The 18,408-nt window shown below is 39.1% G+C and overlaps 1 protein-coding gene across 1 annotated transcript in view; it reads right to left on the reverse strand.

Annotated features, from left to right (window-relative positions):
- Positions 1 to 18,408, reverse strand: part of CSMD1 (CUB and Sushi multiple domains 1) — a 1,854,468-nt gene that overhangs the window by 206,521 nt on the left and 1,629,539 nt on the right. Inside the window, exons 38-39 of the mRNA XM_063441118.1 lie at positions 15,678 to 15,796; positions 10,052 to 10,121 (exon numbers count right to left, since the gene is read on the reverse strand). Of these exons, the coding sequence (XP_063297188.1) occupies positions 10,052 to 10,121; positions 15,678 to 15,796 (189 nt within the window). The remainder of the gene's footprint in view (positions 1 to 10,051; positions 10,122 to 15,677; positions 15,797 to 18,408) is intronic.

Raw genomic sequence — 18,408 nt, forward strand, 5'->3', positions numbered from 1 at the left:
TCTTTCTTTCACCTTTCTTCATCCCTTCATCTTTTATAACTGAATACGTGTTAAATCCACTTCTTCATATATTCTTTTCTTTTATGCAGTTTTCCAATTCTTTTGGGTCGATAAAATTTTTTTAATGTCTTTTCAGAACACTATTATTGATTTTGAAGGACCCCATCGATATCTTATAGTGTGTTGTTTAAGTGGGATTAGCACTGTTGCAAATTTATTTCTCCATAATCTTATATTAGGTGATAGAACTTGGTATATGTTGATAGTTTTGAATCTTTCTTCTTTAATTTCCTTTATCTTACATGATTGCAAAACCTGTTGTTTTAATTGATAGGAGAAGAAACAAATCACGGTGTCTCTCGGAATAGACTTAGGCACATTTTGTGGTTTCTTTACTTTATACATATTATCGATCACCATATCTTGATTTCCCAGGTTGATGTCTAGGGCAATGAAAAAATCCAATAAAAATTGTCTCATTTTATCATTAGTGATAGTCTCTGGAATATTTCTTATTCAAATATTCTTTCTTCTATATCTGTCTTCCATCAACTTTAGATGATTAGACATGACAGCTGCAAACATTGTCAATAATCAGCACACTCCTTCATTCCCTTAACCCCTAACATTCAGTCATCACTTTCCTTACTTCTGCTCATTCTGCATTCCTCAAAGTGCCTACTCATAGGAGCAATGCTCTATCTTGTCCTCTTCTCATTTTCTCTCATCTCCCTCAGCCTCAAAATGTCTCATTACACCCACTTCCCTCAACAACACAAATAATTTAACATTAATCCCTCTCTGCTTCACTCCCTCTTCTCTCATCTCAAGCCTTGCACTCATTTCTCTATTCTCTCTCTTCTCTCTCTCCTGCTCTAACTCAATCTCATCCTAGACCCCACTCATATAAAACCCATTTACACCTCCTGTCACTATCTCTCCTCCTACTTCTAGCAGCTGGTTATGTCTCACCGAACCCGGGGCCCTTCACCTCATCTGCTCACACTAAGACCACCAGAAACCACACAAACCTCATCCACATACCCTGCAGTTTATCGTCCTTTACCAACATTCAGTGCTCATTCAATCTGTAGTAATATTAAATTAACAGCTATACACGACCTTGTCATCTCTAACTCACTCACAATACTGGCACTCACCTTGCTGTCCCCCTCTGATACTGCTACTCTTGCTTCTTTATGTTTCGGTGGACTACAATTCTCCCACACTCCCAGACTCGACTGTAAAGGAGGCGGTGTAGGCATCCTTCTCTCCCCTCAATGTACCTTTCAACCTATCCTCCCTGCCCCTGCCCTTTCCTTTACTTCCTTTGAAGTTCACACTGTCTGCCTTTTTAAGCCCAATCCATTAAGAATTGCCATCATCTATCGCCCCCCACCTCAATCATCAACCTCAACTGCCTTGATGCCTCCCATCTGCTCTCTGTAATCTCCTCCTTTGGCCTCATGCAGTTGTCTACTTCAGCAACTCATTCAGCAGGAAACACTCTTGACCTCATTTTTACCAATCTCTGTACCACCTCTAATCTCTCCACTATCCATTTCCTTTGTCTGCTACCACCATCTGCTAACATTTGACATCAGCATACCCCGTACCCAAATTTCACCACCCTCAACTCTCCAATCTTGCAGAAACCTCAATTGCCTTGATGTCCAGCATTTCTCCACCAAACTCCAAACTCTCCTTTTACCCATCCCAAATGTAACTTGCCCTAACTCTGCAACCTCACTCTACAATCCAACTCTCTCAACTTGACATCATGGCACCCCCTACAATTAAACACAGCAAGCACCCCCAATTACAATCCTGGCACACCAAGCTGACCCGTTATCTCCAAAAATGTTCTAGAACTGCTGAACGCTGCTAGAGAAAGTCTCACTTTGCATCTGACTTCCTCCACAATAAATTTATGCTGCACTCCTACAGCCTGGCTCTTTCCGCTGCAAAAGTAAATTACTTTAACACCTTCATAAGTACACTGTCCCATCAACCTAAACACCAATTTCACACTTTTGATGCTCTTTTTAGCCCCTTTACTGCCCCTCCCTCTACCACCTTGTCCGCCACAAACTTTGCATCTCACTTCACTGAGCAGATCTCTACAATCAGAGAAGAGATCACTAATTTCTCTCCTTCCCCTCCCAGTACATCACCCAACCCCACTCCCTCTACCATTCTACACTCATTAGCACCTGCTACAGCAGAAGAGGTTTCTGCTCTGCTCTGGTCCTCCTGCCCCACCACCTGTTCCCTCGATCCTATTCCCTCATATCTCATGCAAACTTTGTCTCCATCTCTTGCTCTTCCTCTCCCTAAAATTTTCAATCTCTCTCTTTCCTCTGGCACATTTCCCTCACTCTTCAAACATGCAACTGTAACCCTAATTCTAAAAAAGTACACCCTTGACCCCAACTACCCATTCAACTACTACCCTATCTCACTACTGTCATTTGCCTCCAAGATTCTCAAGAGAGTCGTGTACACCCGACTGACTGACTTTCTCGAATCCAACTCTCTGATTGACCCCCTTCAATCTGGATTCTGCGCTGGTCATTCTGTCGAAACGGCTGTGACCAAAGTATCCAACAATTTAATTGCTGCAGCCATTACTCTATCCTAATTCTCCTTGATCTTTCTGCTGCCTTTGACACTGTTGATCATCAACAGCTTCTTTGCATTCTCCATAATTTTGGTCTACGGGATAATGCTCTCTCCTGGTGCTCCTCCTACCTATCCTAGTGCTCTTTCAGTGTTTCTTTCTCTGACTCTGCCTCTCCCCCCCAACAACTCTCTGTCGGCATCCCCCAAGGTTCTGTCCTTGGTCCTCTAAGGTTCTCTATCTATACTGCCTTCTTTGGTAAACTCATCAGCTCCTTTGGCTTCTGTTATCATTTCTATGCAGATGACACGCAAATCTACCTGTCCTCTCCTGATCTCTCTCCACCCATCTTGACTCGTTTCTCTGACAGCCTCTCTGCTATTTCCAACTGGATGGCTGCTCACTTCCTTAAACTCAACTTGTCCAAAACAGAACTTCTGGTCTTTCCTCCCTCACGTGTTACTACTCCCGTGTCTCCCTCCCTCCACATCAATGGGGCTACCATCACCTCTACCTCACAGGCTAGCTGTCTGGGTGTTATTTTTGACTCCAACCTCTCCTTCATCCCTCATGTCCAATCAATCGCCAAATCCTGTCTATCTGAATTGAAAAAGCCACCAAGGCGAAACGCGTCTCGGGACCCCCCACAGGATTGAACTTTTATTTGGACCATTATTGTTTGTTTAATACTCAATTTTTTACTAAATTTCCTCCTGTGGCATCCTTCATTCAGCATCCAGTGTTCCTGTTACATTCAAAGAAGGGTATGTGTCCTCTTATTGACACATGTGCTGTTTAACTTAGAGCCGGGTTCAAGGCTCTATGTAAGGTGAGCAGTTCTATTTATTCACCTATATATATTGGTACCTTAGACCTTCTACACTAGATATTGGCATTTGTCACTTTTTCAGAGGGAGAACATAAGCAACATTATCTAAAGGATCCGTGTTCCTTCAAATACACATCCGCCTGAGTGATCTGAGCCTGTCCTGTCTAGGCTCAGAACCACGTGAGTGAATTCCTATTGAGTTATTTCACTCGCATTATTTTTTAACATTCCACACTATTATTCTCTATCCCCCCTTAGGTTACCAAGAGTTCCAAGGGGGGTAAGTTATTTCCAAATTTTTGAGCGCTCCACCTTCCACTGGGACTGGTTTTGTACACCACTCAGTATACTTATCCAATTGATTCTGAATTCCATTTACTGGCCTACTGCTAGTAGCCACTGCCACTTAAAACCAATGTAAAACTAAAATCACAAATTTACAGTTTTTCCTTTATTTTTGAGCTTCCTATATTTTTTTCAGTCAAAACAAAATTGTTCAGCCCAAATCCAATATTTTTTGGCCAAAATTATTCTGATCAAACATTGTTTATACAAATGCATTCAGTCAAACCAACGTTTTTAATCACCAGAAGGGAATCTGAATTTTACAACCAGTGAATGCTATTTAAAAAGACTTAATATTTATTGAATTCCAATAATTACAAAGTGACTTAGTAGCCTCAGTGCACCTGGCTTGCAATACAAAGGTTGTGAGTTCAATAACCCTATGGAGAAGGATTCTATTTTTTTTCTGCTCATTATGTTCACATTAAATATGGGGATTGTGCTATCTATCCCTTTATTGTTATTTTTTGCTTTATGTTTTCATATGTGTAATGTAGTTATCAAATTTGTATTATATCCATATATATTGAATGCCCTTATTAAATCTTTGACAAAGTACATTAATTTCACTTATAGAGTATCAGTGAAGTGTGCAAGATTATGCAAGAGTAATACATTAACTCTCCACATAGTTTTTATTGAATTTTTTTTATATATCTTAACAGTATAATTTTAAAAGAAACATGTAATGAACATTAATGAAAGAAAATAAAAATAACAAGAAAAAAGGTTCACTTTTCATGTCTTGGTTCATATAAAATAATATATTCTTTATATGTAATATCCCAAACAATGTTTTCTTTTATCTGATAAAAAGGGGAAATTATATTTTTCTAGTTCCAAGATTTAAACACTGGACATCAGCATGAAAAGCCTCATCCACTAGGTTGCAGGGGAACAAACAATAGCAGTGCTCAGTTTCAATATCAGCACTATGTGTGACTGCTGTCAATGTGTTATCCAATAGGAACATGGTGTGCCTTGTAGATATATTCCCTCTGTGTGGTTCTCAAACCACAGCACTGCCTTCTCAAAATGTTTACCCAGTACGTACTCCTCTATGTGTGTCTGTTGAATCATGCTGCCAGACCATCGCTGTACAATTCTTGCACTGTACCCTCAAGTCTTGTATTTTAAAGTGGATTTTTCTATACTGATTCATTTTTATATTTTAGCATAGTTTATTGAGTCAGAACAAGAGCAATAATCCATTTGAAAGCAAGGTCTACATACGTAATATATCAAGGATGCTATGGAAAAACTTGACTAGCCTTCACAGACCCTGACACAAGTGTCATCAAACACATTTTGGGATTAATCAGCATGGTGATGGTGGTTGGCGTTTATATATGTAAGTAGTGTTGGATAAATATAAGTTTATTTAACCCCTTAAGGACCAAACTTCTGGAATAAAAGGGAATCATAACATGTCACACATGTCATGTGTCCTTAAGGGGTTAAAGATAACTGTTATCTTACTTATGTACATGTATCCATCAATGCATGGATAAATCCAGAATTCCAATGTGGTGCAAACTCAAAGTAAACTTTTAACATCCATTACACAGTTGACTTCTCTTCTGGGTATTTGTTGATAAAGGTTTTCATGTAGTGGAGAGAATGAATGAATGACAATGTTAAATGAAAAGGTTATTTACTAAAGGGAGACTTGTCATTGTTCAAAGTGAGTTTGAAATTTAAGGCTAAAATAGCAGATCTGGAACAATTAGCAGTGCTTCCAGTTCGGCTACCATGTCCTTAATTTTACATTTCACTTTGAATTATTGACAATTCTTCCTTTAGTGAATATTCCTATTAATCTTAACTGCAGCAACTGAAGAGTTTGACAGAATAAATAACAAAGCTAGTTAGTGGCCAAATTCATTACATGGCTTGACTTTTGGCCAGCAGATATCAGATTTAAATTTAGAGGACCTCTATGAGTATACTTCTAGTAGGAATCAAAGATTATTCATAGTCTGTACAGTTGAGCATAAAAGCACTATAAATTTATGTTTGGTGGCTGCACTATCCTGTTATATATTTTACACTTGAAACTACAATGTTAAGCTACAGTAAGGCAACATAAAGCATAGTCCCCAATGTATTTGGTTTTTGAGCTCTGTCTTTTTATTATGTTATTTGTTCTTGATAATAGGTGTGAGACATTTATTACCAAACATTATAAACAGAGATTATTTGCAGATAATGATGCTCTTCTTGTAGAACTCAATCTGAGGATGAAATGTTTATATAATATGTTGTATTCATTAAAAAGTGCTGGCAGGTGATTTTGGCTTTTTGTGTGATTCTCTGAAATTGTCTTTTATCCTCTAATTCAAGTAAAATAGGTTTTCATAAATCATTAGTTATATGCAGAGTCAAATAAAAAAGATGCAGTTATGCTCAAGTCATCAATCAATCAATCAGTGGAAATGTCTAAGAATAAATTGAATGTAGATGTATTCTAAAAGTAAACTTTAGTAAAAAAAAATTAGTAGTCAAATAAATAGTTTTTTTTATACCTAATGAATTAACAAGAGATCTATTTAGCCCATAGGATTACCATTACATTTGCCAATCTTTTCTTGCCAAATTATGTTTCCAAGGTTACCATGCAAATTGGATGTCAAGCTGTGAAATCAGTTGTTAATGATCTGCCAAATTCTGAAGGTCAATCCAAATTTGATTGCAATTTCCTAAATTAGTGAATTTATAGTTTGCTACTTTACTGGCTTGTAAAAAAAAGAGTTATGGTAGCTTTAATGAATAACTTAATTGTAAACTGTCAAATAAAACTAGTGATGTGAACTATTCAAAATTGTCGAGCTAATTCACTAACTAGTATTTAGAAATCATAATCTTCTCTGTATATTATTTTGTAAATGAGGCAAAGGTTGCAAATAGACTTTGTATAATAAATAAAAGTATCTGAATAAGAAAAAATGGTTGTAATTAGCTTTTATAAAAATATATTTTATACAAACTCTTTTGTAAAACGTGTACAAATATATGCTATTTCTAAACATTTACATTATCCTAGTAAAATGCCAATAATATGCCCTTAACCCATTTACTACTCAGGTAATTGTTTAATAAAATAGTGTAAGATCTAAAACACCTAATGCAAATCATGAAAATTACATGTTGTATGTAGAAGGTAATACCTAAAAATCATTTAAATTTGAACGTATATCATTCATTCTTTGCATAGAGATTTAGGGTATAACATTGTTAGTGTATCTGGTATCATACAATATCTAAGATATGGTTGAATATATTAACATAGAAACAAAACTGTCAAGTTTATTCCAAACAGCCTATATGACAAAAACAGGAAATTGAAATGGTCACATATCCTTCTTATTTGACCTTCTAAGGAATGTGATTCAATTATTTTTTTTTTTTTTGGGGGGGGGGGCTATGCAGCATCTTCATCATGGCACTAGTGCATAAATACAGTAGCATCACCCCCACATCATGCAGTACCCTCCCTAGTGCCCCTCCCCCAATTGAAATTGAACGAGTGGCCAGAGGGGTTCAGTCTGTGTGTGTGTGTGTGTGTGTGTGTGTGCATTTGTGTATGGGTCAGTCTGTGTGTGTATGGGTGTGTGGGGAGGTGGGGGTTCATTCTGTGTGTGGGGGGGGGTCAATCTGTGTGTGTGTGGGTAAATTTGTGTGTATGGGTCAGTCTGTGTGGGGTGGATCAGTCAGTGTGTGTATGGGTCAGTCTGTGTGGGGTGGGTCAGTCTGTGTGTGTATGGGTGTATCAGTTTGTGTGTATGGGTCAGTCTGTGTGGGGTGGGTCAGTCTGTATGTGGGGGTCAGTCTGTGTGTGTATGGGTGTGGGGGGTCAGTCTGTGTGTGTGGGGACCAGTCTGTGTGTGGGGGGGTCAATCTGTGTGTAAGGGTGTGTGGGGTCAGCCTGTGTGTGTATGGGTGTGGGGGGCTCAGTCTGTGTGGGAGGGGATCAGTCTGTGTGTGGGGGTGGGGGGTCAGTCTGTGTGTATGGGTCATTCTGCGTGGGAGGGGACACTCTGTGTGTGTATGGGTCAGTCTGTGTGTGGGGGTCAGTCTGTGTGTGTGTGTGTGTATGGGTCAGTCTGTGTGTGGGGGGTCAGTCTCTGTGTGTGTATGGGTCAGTCTGTGTGTGTGTGTGTGTGTGTGCATCGGTCAGTCTGTGTGGGTTAGTTCAGTCTGTGTGGGGTGGGTCAGTCTGTGTGTGAGAGGTCAGTCTGTGTGTGTGGGGGTCAGTCTGTGTGTGTGTATGGGTCAGTCTTTGTGTGTGTGGGAGGGTCAGTCTGTGTATGTATGGGTCAGTCTGTGTGGTGGAGCTGTCTGTGTGTGTGTGTATGGGTCTGTGTGGGGGTCAGTGTGTTTGTGTGTGTGTGTGAATGAGTCTGTCTATGTATGTGTATGGGTCAGTCTGGGTTTGTATAAGTCAGTCTCTGTAAGTGCTTGAGCTCCAAGAGAGATACCTCTCATCTTTTGATCTCCCCTGTACCCGATGGATAGGCAGCTTTCTCAACCACCCCCTCCCTGCAAGGTAAGATGAGGGAAAGGGGAATATTCTTTTTTTTTTTTTTTTAAACAATTATTAAAGTAAAAATTGTAAAGCCTATCCCACTCTCTACACCCCTTGAACACGGTACATCCTCACAGGCAGTAAACCTCCCACATACAGTACACTCCCACTAACAAAAAAGTACACCTTTGCATACACACACAGTGCACCCCTCACACCTTTGCATGCACACACAGTGCACCCTACATAATCTATTTACCCACATACACACTTCTTCCCCACATACCTTCACCCCCACACACACATGTTCCACCCCATTACACACATATATATGTGTGTCTGTCTATGTGTGTATATGTACACTCATATATACACATGTTTTATAACTGCCCCTCTACTTTTGTCCCTGGCTCCTTATGTGCCCCCCCCCCCCCAACCCCATAAGTATGAATCTTGGGGACGCCACTGCATAAATATAATAAGTCAGTGGACTTATAAAAAAGAATCCACTCACATAGTATAGAGCCCAGTATGGATAGGCTCAGGTCACTCCAGTATAAGTGTACTAAGGTGAATTTAACCTGTTCTAGTGATGTTTATCCAATCAATATCCTCATAGAAAAGGAAACAAGAGGATAGCAAAGGAAGCCTATGAGTCCACTGACTAATGTATTACGTTATTACACTATTTTTCCATTTCTTGCATTGTTGTCATTTTTTTAACCCCTAAGGGGTAAGTGTAACACAATCTAAAGCACTACGCACTCTCTAATATCTGGTATATTTTTGACTATTATAGCAATTACTATATAATCTGTTTATGTAGGGTGGGGAATCCCTACGTTTGTGTGGAAGCTCCTATCACTTCACACTTTTTACTTCTGTCTAAGAGCCTTTAAGCACAGAGCACTTTTTTGCTTGTTTTGGCCTAAAACATTAAGTTTAGTTATGTGCCCTACACCAATTATCTATGCAATACAAAGTGAAAGTCTATATAGGCACAGAGTAGGAAGATGTTAACCTGCTGTTTAATTCATCTGACACAACAAAGTGTTTGCACTTCTACCACATTCGTTATCCCAAATAAACCAAGTAGTGCCATTGTAATAAAACCTTGACCCATATGTTTTCCTATTTAATAAAAGCTGATGTTTCTACTCTTCATCATCATATTAGAATTTTCCTATAATTAATACAATGACAAGGCATCCTTATCTCACGACCATTGTCTTCATCTGGCAATTCTTTACTAAGAGTTTTTAATTCTGGGTTTAAATATGCAAAGATTCCTCTACACTTGGACAATTTATTTCATGACTTTTATAAGTTTGCATAACCAATTAAATTAACTACTCAGACTGAATGTGATCCTATCTTAGTTTATACTATCACTTGTAAATTGTCATATTTCCATGATTGTTCCATCATATACGTTTTATTAAATAAATATAAATATTCTATCAGTCTTTATCACACACTGTGTAAAAAGTTTTAATTTATCCATTTTATTATTATTTATGCAAATTCCACTGCTTACTTTAACATTGTTTACCAAAATAAAGTCAATTTCATTTTTTTTAAATAGCTATTATACTTATTCTGTCTTCACTCTTTCTCAAATCCTAGTTTAACAATTCAGTGAAGAAGTAGAGACTTTAATTCAAAAAATCTAAATCTAAAAACAATTAAAATAAAGTTTGACAAATTAAGGAAATAAACATTTGATACCTACCAATACAAAGTGGGGAAGGGTAATTCCACCGTCTGACTGTTCCAGGCATACATGAAATATGTGAGTGTCCCTGCAAAGGTAAAACAGATAAATATATGTATATATTTATAGGCAGTTACTAATGCAAGGCTATCATACTCATGAAATGTGATGTCCAGATACTTAGTTGCAATCTTACCACAAGCAAATTACCAAATAATATCCCATCGGATTTTGGAACATACATGACAGCTTATTTTCAAACATATATAGCAATTATGTACAATTAGTATGAACTCAGAGTACCTAAACAGGCAGTGTTATATGGGGGTTGTATTTGTATGATGTTGTGAGATTCTTCTCACTCTGATATTTTTGTATTGTCTTGGCAATTACAGTGCCAGAACCCCCTAAACATTGATTAATATGCGCCTGCTGAATTGTGTTTTTCTGTTGATTCATGTAAGGGTAGCCAAAAATAATCTAATAAGGCTCCAAACTATAGACGTAATTTGGAAATACCCCATTGAATACTTGTGGTTTCTATTTCATTTTATGTCCATGATACTTTTATTAAGAACGTTTGGGTGCATTTAAAACATTCTTATATGGTTTACTAAAAAAATAAAAATAATAAAAAAGTGTGAAGTTTTTCATTATTATTATACTGTATAATAAATACTGTGATATATAGCCTTCACAGACCTTGACATTTGTCTAATTAAACATCTTTTGGGATTAATCAGCATGGTGATGTTGGATTGGCATTCATATATGATGGTAATGCTGGGTAAGTATATGATTATGTAAAGATAACTTATAGCACTTGTGAACGCATCAATGCATGGATGAATCCACAACTGTAATGTAATATACCTGTATACATGTATATTCATATTACATTTGTAATGTGAAGGGTGCAAAGCACTCCCTGTCATGAGTGCAAAGGTGGAATCAGCAGCATCAGCAACGGTGGCAACCGTCAAAAGGCTGCAGCTTGCATTGACCTCTGACCAATTGACACTACTTTGTCACCTTTGCTATGCCTCATTTTGTGTAGGGATCTACACATCTCTATGAAGCAACATCCAGGTTGACAGGACTGTCAGGTATGCTCAATATGGACTGGTAGAGAAACATAAAGGGTGGGTGTGAGAAGAGAAAGGCTGTATTGTAGCCGTGAATGTAAGTGCATGTCTCTAAATGTTTGACTGAGTGTGTATTTGTGTGTGTGTGGCTGCGAATGTGCTTTCAGAGTGTGCAATTATAGTGATGCATGACTGTGAGTGTGTGTCTCTTATGTGTTTCTGTAAATGTGTATCTGTGTGTGTCTGTATCACTGTAAGTTTGTGCCTGTATGTGTTGTGTATGCTTCCTTGTGTATGACAGCTTAATGTAGTGGTTTTGGTGCAAATAACCTGTTCCGGTACATTCCACACCCCAAGCACAGCCTATTTTGTAAAACGTGTTAACATTTGTTTCTACATACCCCTCTAGTAGTTATTATTATGATCCTGCACTCTTTGCAGGACTAACGTTCAACATGTCAAACACTTCCCATAGAGAAGCAATAGTATAATGTGGATATGCTCTGTGAGGAGATGCTAAATGGCACAGTGCAGCAAATGCCACACATGCACAGAATGCCCTCCAATGCATGTCAAAGAAGAAGCATTGGATTGACTGAGATTATCATCACTGATGATCTCAGTGAGGGACACAGAGAAAGCCTCAGTGTGAAATTGGAGTGGTTAATTAAACAATGCCAATATGGGTGCCAAAAAACTCTTGCAACCAGGGTCACCATCTCCCTTGATATATATTTACACATATAAAATCCCAACAATATGTAAATGTTATGTGTATAGTAAATATAGATTTTTGCCATTAAACAAAATATAAAAGAGTTTCTGTATAATGTAAGACATATTTATTACGATAATTTAGTCATATTTTAACATAACATTAAGCAGATTATTAACAGTTTATATTTAATAACAAAAATACAAATCACCCCAAGCTATGCTGATAAGAAATGCACATAGGTTAATACTTTTATCTTTGTTTAACACTAAGGTTACTCCATTATCTTGAACTTTCTTTGCAATTAGCAAGACTCGTGCAAAAAATAGAAAAGTGGACAAAATAGTGCAATATTTAAAAAAAATAATCCAAATTTTAATTCATTACACTTCCAATATAGAAATAAAGACAGGCACATCAAAAAGTAATCCTGAGATGAACGGAATAATTTTGTAGCCACTACAGATGGGAAACATTTGGGAACCAAAATTGAAATCCCCTCACCTGGATGCAGCATTAAATAAACAAATGCAATAAAACAAAAAACAAAGAATCAAATAATATAAAATTAATATAAATCATGCCCTACGCATTTTGTCTGTTATTACAGACTTCTTCAGGGGGCACAGTGTAGCTCCGTCCATTGGCCACAGAGGTGGATTGATCTCCATCCTTTTTTGTTATAGGTTGTTTATGGGTTTCCATAATTGATATGTGTTCCTATTTTTCATTTGGTTTATTATGTGTATAATATATTATTTATTTTTATCCATTTTTAAATTAATTTCTTTTTTTTACTTAATGTTGATATATATTTATATTTTATTTTTAACTTATATTTTATTGATTACATTTTGGTGAATTAGCCTAAGGTCCAATTCCATTTCTACATTTTTATTTGGATTCCCTTCTTTCATTCCAATTTTATGTTTTTATAAGGATTTTGTTAGTTTATGGGATGTTTTTTTTTTTAACTTATGGGACGTTTAATACACATTTTTGTTCTTTCTGTGTCTTCCTCTTATGCATTATGAGCATGTATTTCAGGACTTATTAATCTAGATATGGCGTGAACCGCACAGGGAAAGCAGGGCTGATCCAGTGGAATGCATACCGGAAGTGGAAAAGACGTGGCATGACTCTCACACACACAAGAAAATGGATTTCAAGCAAAGATGAGGCATAGAACGCCATCAGCAAGACATTCAGCACAAGTGAGTAGGCACTAGCGGATTGGCTCATGGCTGTGCAAAAGCGCTGAAAGGATTTTTAAACAGATTTATTTATAAAATATTTTACCAGGAAAGATACATTGAGCTTTCTCTCGTTTTCAAGTATCCTGAGTTCACAAAACATTGCATTGATACAACAGGGTACAATAAAATACAAAAACAATATTAATACACAATATATACAAAATGTAACATAGAACAGGTAGGAAATATATAATCAATCATGACAGGTGCATTCTGTTTGAGGTATGTAGAGAATGTAAAGAACTTTAGGCTTGGGGAGGATTTGGAAGTGTGCCGGAGGTCGTTCTATAATTGCGGTGCTCTGTAGGATAAGGAGGATTGGGCTGCTTTCTTTTTGTATTGAGGTAGACTAAATAAAGTGCTGGTACTGGTTCGGAGGTTATAGGAGGTGGGAAAAGCCAGGGAGAACATTCTGCTTAGGTAGGGTGGGAGCTTCCCAGAAAAGCTCTTAAACACAGGGCTGGAAAGACGAAGGGTGCATCTGGATTCCAGCGACAACCAGTTTAGTTATTTTAGCATGTCCCAATGGTGGGTCATGTAATTACATTGTAGCACAGAATGAGTTATACAATGTATTGAGTTTATTAAGGCGGGTTTGCGGTGCAGGTGCATATACTACATCCCTATAATCAATGATTGGCATCAGCATTTGCTGTTCAATCTTTTCCTTTACTGTAGGGCTTAGGCAGGATTTGTTTCTGTACAGGGCACCTAGTTTTGGATAAAGTTTAGATGCAAGTTTTTCAATGTGAAGGCCAAAAGATAGATTGGGTTCTAACAACATACCCAAGTATGTGAAAGAGTGGACTGTGGCCAGTGTGCTATTTGAATTCGTTTTGATGGATACGTGGGAATTGTGAAATTTGTGTCATTTAGGACGATTGTAACAGTTTTGACAGTGTTTAGGAAGAGTTTGCTTTTTGTGATCCACTTTTCTACCTCTGTAAACTGGTCTTGGAGCACAGCCTCAAGCTGCAGTAGATCGGATTTGCTTGCATAGATTACTGTGTCGTCTGCATACATGTGTACATTTTAGGATTGCAGACATTAGGCAGATCATTTATAAATACTGTGAATAGTCAGGAGCTGAGAATGGAACCTTGGGGAACACTACACATGACTGGGACAGGGAGGGAGTTGCTGTCAGAAATGGATACATATTGGGAGCGATCCGATGCATATGATGGAAACAAGGTTAGCGGACAATCACCAATACCTGAGTTTTTGAGTTTGTGCAGTAGAATGTCGTGGTCTACTGTGTCAAAGGCCTTTGCAAAATCAAGGAAAATAGCTCCAGTTAGGTCTCCTTGTTCCATGCCAGTTTGGATGTCATTGCAAACTTTTAAGAGGGCAGTTGTAGTGGAGTAATGCGGGTGAAAGCCTTATTGATCAGGTGTCAGATAGTTAGATTTTTGGTAATACTCACATAAATGCGTATGGACGCATTTTTCTAAGATTTTTGATAATACTGGGAGCAATGATATTGGGCGATAGTTGGAAACCAAAGTAGTGTCACCACTTTTATGGACAGGCACTACTCTTACAGTCCTCCAAAGTTTGGGTATGTATCCAGACACCAAGGATTCATTAATTAGGGTTGTGACAGGTCTAGCAATTGCCGGCACACTGAGCTTCAACAGCATTGCTGGGATTTGATCAGGTCCAGACTGGTTTTTCATTTTTAGATTATTAAGGTGTTTCTTAATGACACTAACAGGTCTAAAAATGAACTTGCATATATTGGGTCTTTGCAAATTTAGTGGGGCCTGATCCACATTTGTAGTTTCAGGATGTGTGTCATTTATTAGCTTGGCAATCAGGGTAGTGGAGCATCCAACAAAATAATTGTTAAAGGCATTTGCTACATCTAAGGGAAGTTGCATGGTTTGAACAGTAAGGAAATAATTCCTCCTTTGTTATCAAAGGAGCTACACTGTGTACCTGAAGAAGTCTGTAATAACAGCTGAAACACACAGGTTGTGTCATATTACTTTTATGAGATTAGATTGATACTGCATCTAGATGAGGGATTTTTCTTTCTGATTCCCATCTGCACTGGTGCAAAGGTTCTTCCCTTCATCTCAGGATGACTTTTTGATGTGCCTGTCTTTACTTCTATATTGTAAATGCATTATATGTAATATATGTATTTTAATTATTGCACTTGTCTGTCCACCTTTCTATTTTTATGCATGAGTCCTGCTTATTGTGAAGAATGTTTAAGATAAAAGCGTAACCTGAACTCTTGATGTGAGAGGCGCCTTTTGCATTTTACCCTTGTGTGTGCATTTCATTCATTTGAATGGCCTATTTACACAGACAATATTGCCCTATGTAAGCTAACTTCATCTTTGGAGATACTAAATTGCATTTATTAAGAATATATGCATCAAAATATGTATGAAAATATTACATTTTAGTATGTCTTAGTTTAAGAAATGCACTCCTAATGTAGACATTATGAAATGGCCACTAATTGGTCTAATAGTCAAAACACACCATGCACAGAGAGACAAACAAGTTCATAAAAGTGACATATATCAATTTATCATTATGGGGTATTAAAATAATTGTAGAATACAAAGTACCTGCAATGTGTACCCAGGTTCACATTGGAAAGAAACCACATCATTAACCATGTATCGATCTCCAATTTTGATACCATTCATTGGCACTAATGGTTCTGGACAGGCAGTGAGACCAACAGCTAAATCAGATGAAGAGAATTGGGAAAAACAAAATGACAGATGTATTAGTTAAAACTAGCATATCACACACACAGTCACACACTAACACAATAGTCACACATATCACACCTTAAATAATAAACAGCTATAAAATAATACACCGAGGATGATGCTTATAAATAATTAAATTAAGTATATGTTAAAAATATAGCTAGTATATTTCATTATTATTTATAAGCTCAAAAGACAAACAATTCAAGTCACTAAGAAACAAAAATTTACCAACTCTCCTATGATGACTTATAGAAAAAGCTAGCATTTTAAAATCTTTAATCTACTTCACACCGTCCTCTTTAATATTCCAGCAATGGCTGTGAATATGCTTGTTCAGCACATACAACTGTCATCATAGCTATAATAGCTCATTACAAAAGGCTTTCAGTTTTTCAAAAGCATCCAATGTTCTTTCAAGTCATAAATACTTATATCCTCTATGCAGACCATTGCTTCTGACACTAGATGTGACCTCTTATGATATAAAATAGGGACGTAACATTAAGATATTAGCAAGATATTGCTAACATTGCTTTATTTTGCAAATAAAATGAAACACAAACTATCTATCTATCTATCTACCCATCCACACTTTTTCTGTTTAATGAAGTTAAAGTGATTGAGAAAAAAGGTAAAGTAAAGATGAATTACAAAAATATTATGACAAATTTTGGAATCATTGTTGAAAAGCAGAAGTATTTGCATTACATGTCGAGCTGGTGACAGGCGTAATGAACTTCTCCTGTGCAAGCAGTGCTTGGAGCATGCTTGCAAGGTGAAGCCTATATCTCCCCTTCTGCCTCCCCAACTAACATAGAGAGGGCCCTGGTGCAAGAATATTTTGCCCCCCCCATCATAAGTGGGCCAAAAGGTAGATCCACATCTGATGTACAACTCCCACAATCAGTGGCGGATCCAGGGGGGGGCAACGGGGCAATTGCCCCCCCCGAGATTCTCCCCTCCCGGCTAATGCAGGGCTGACATTGCCCAAGTGCCAGCCCTGCATTGTGCCTGCAGACCGGGGAGGGAGATCAGTGATCTCCCTCCCCGGTCCGCAGGCACATTACTGACAGCCGACCGTCAGGGGAGGGAGAGAGGACCCGGGAGCTGTTACCAGCAGCTCCTCCGGGTCCTCCTCTCGCGAGATTTGGAGCGTTGCCGCGGTTACCACGGCAACGCTCCAAATCTCGCGAGAGTGAACTCTAGCCCTGGAGAGCGGGCTAGAGTTCAGTTCTACCACTGGGACCACCAATGAACCCCACTGGGACCACCAGGGAACGAAAGACGTCCCCCCTCCTCCCAGTAAAGGTAAGAAGGGAGGGGGGACATAACATTTATTTAATTAAATAAATAAAAAAAAACACACACACATGAAAAAAAAAATCCTTCTTATCACACATACACACATTGCCCCTGCCCCCCATACACACACACATTGCCCCTGCCCCCCATACACACACACATTGCCCCTGCCCCCCATATAAACACACATTGCCCCTGCCCCCCATACACACACACATTGCCCCTGCCCCCCATACACACACACATTGCCCCTGCCCCCCATACACACACACACATTGCCCCTGCCCCCCATACACACATTGCCCCTGCCCCCCATACACACATTGCCCCTGCCCCCCATACACACACACACTGCCCCTGCCCCCCATACACACACACATTGCCCCTGCCCCCCATACGCACACACATTGCCCCTGCCCCCCATACGCACACACATTGCTCCTGCCCCCCATACGCACACACATTGCCCCTGCCCCCCATACGCACACACATTGCCCCTGCCCCCCATACGCACACACATTGCCCCTGCCCCCCATACGCACACACATTGCCCCTGCCCCCCATACGCACACACATTGCCCCTGCCCCCCATACGCACACACATTGCCCCTGCCCCCCATACACACACACACATTGCCCCTGCCCCCATACACACACACACACACACATTGCCCCTGCCCCCCATATCCACACACATTGCCCCTGCCCCCATATACACACATTGCCCCTGCCCCCCATAAACACATTGCCCCCATATACACATACATTGCCCCTACAAACACACACTGCCCCCATAAACACATTGCCCCCACACACATACATTGCCCCACAAATACACTGCAATACACACACACACTGTAACTGTCACACACACATACTGATCCACACACACACTGCACCCCTGACATATACTGCCGCCCTCACGTACACACTGCAACCTTCACACACACACTGCTAATACACTGTCCCCCTCACACACACACACACTGCACCCCTCACACATTGCACCACTCACACATACCACTGCTCCTCTGCCCTACAACAGCCCCATTTCCCAGAGGACCTCAGGTAAGTTGTCAAACAGTTCTTAAACAGTTTGACTACTTACTCTGGGAGGGGGTCTTGGCATTATTGGCACTATAACCACTACACTGAGCTGTAGTGGTTATTGTGTCTGGATTATTTATTTAAATAATCTACAAGTGCCCCTCCCGAGATCAGGCTCTGGATCCGCCACTGCCCACAATGCATTGCCAACTGGGGATCTACCATTTGC

Source organism: Pelobates fuscus, chromosome 2 (genome assembly GCF_036172605.1).
Source record: "Pelobates fuscus isolate aPelFus1 chromosome 2, aPelFus1.pri, whole genome shotgun sequence".
Classification (NCBI taxonomy): Eukaryota; Metazoa; Chordata; class Amphibia; order Anura; family Pelobatidae; genus Pelobates; species Pelobates fuscus.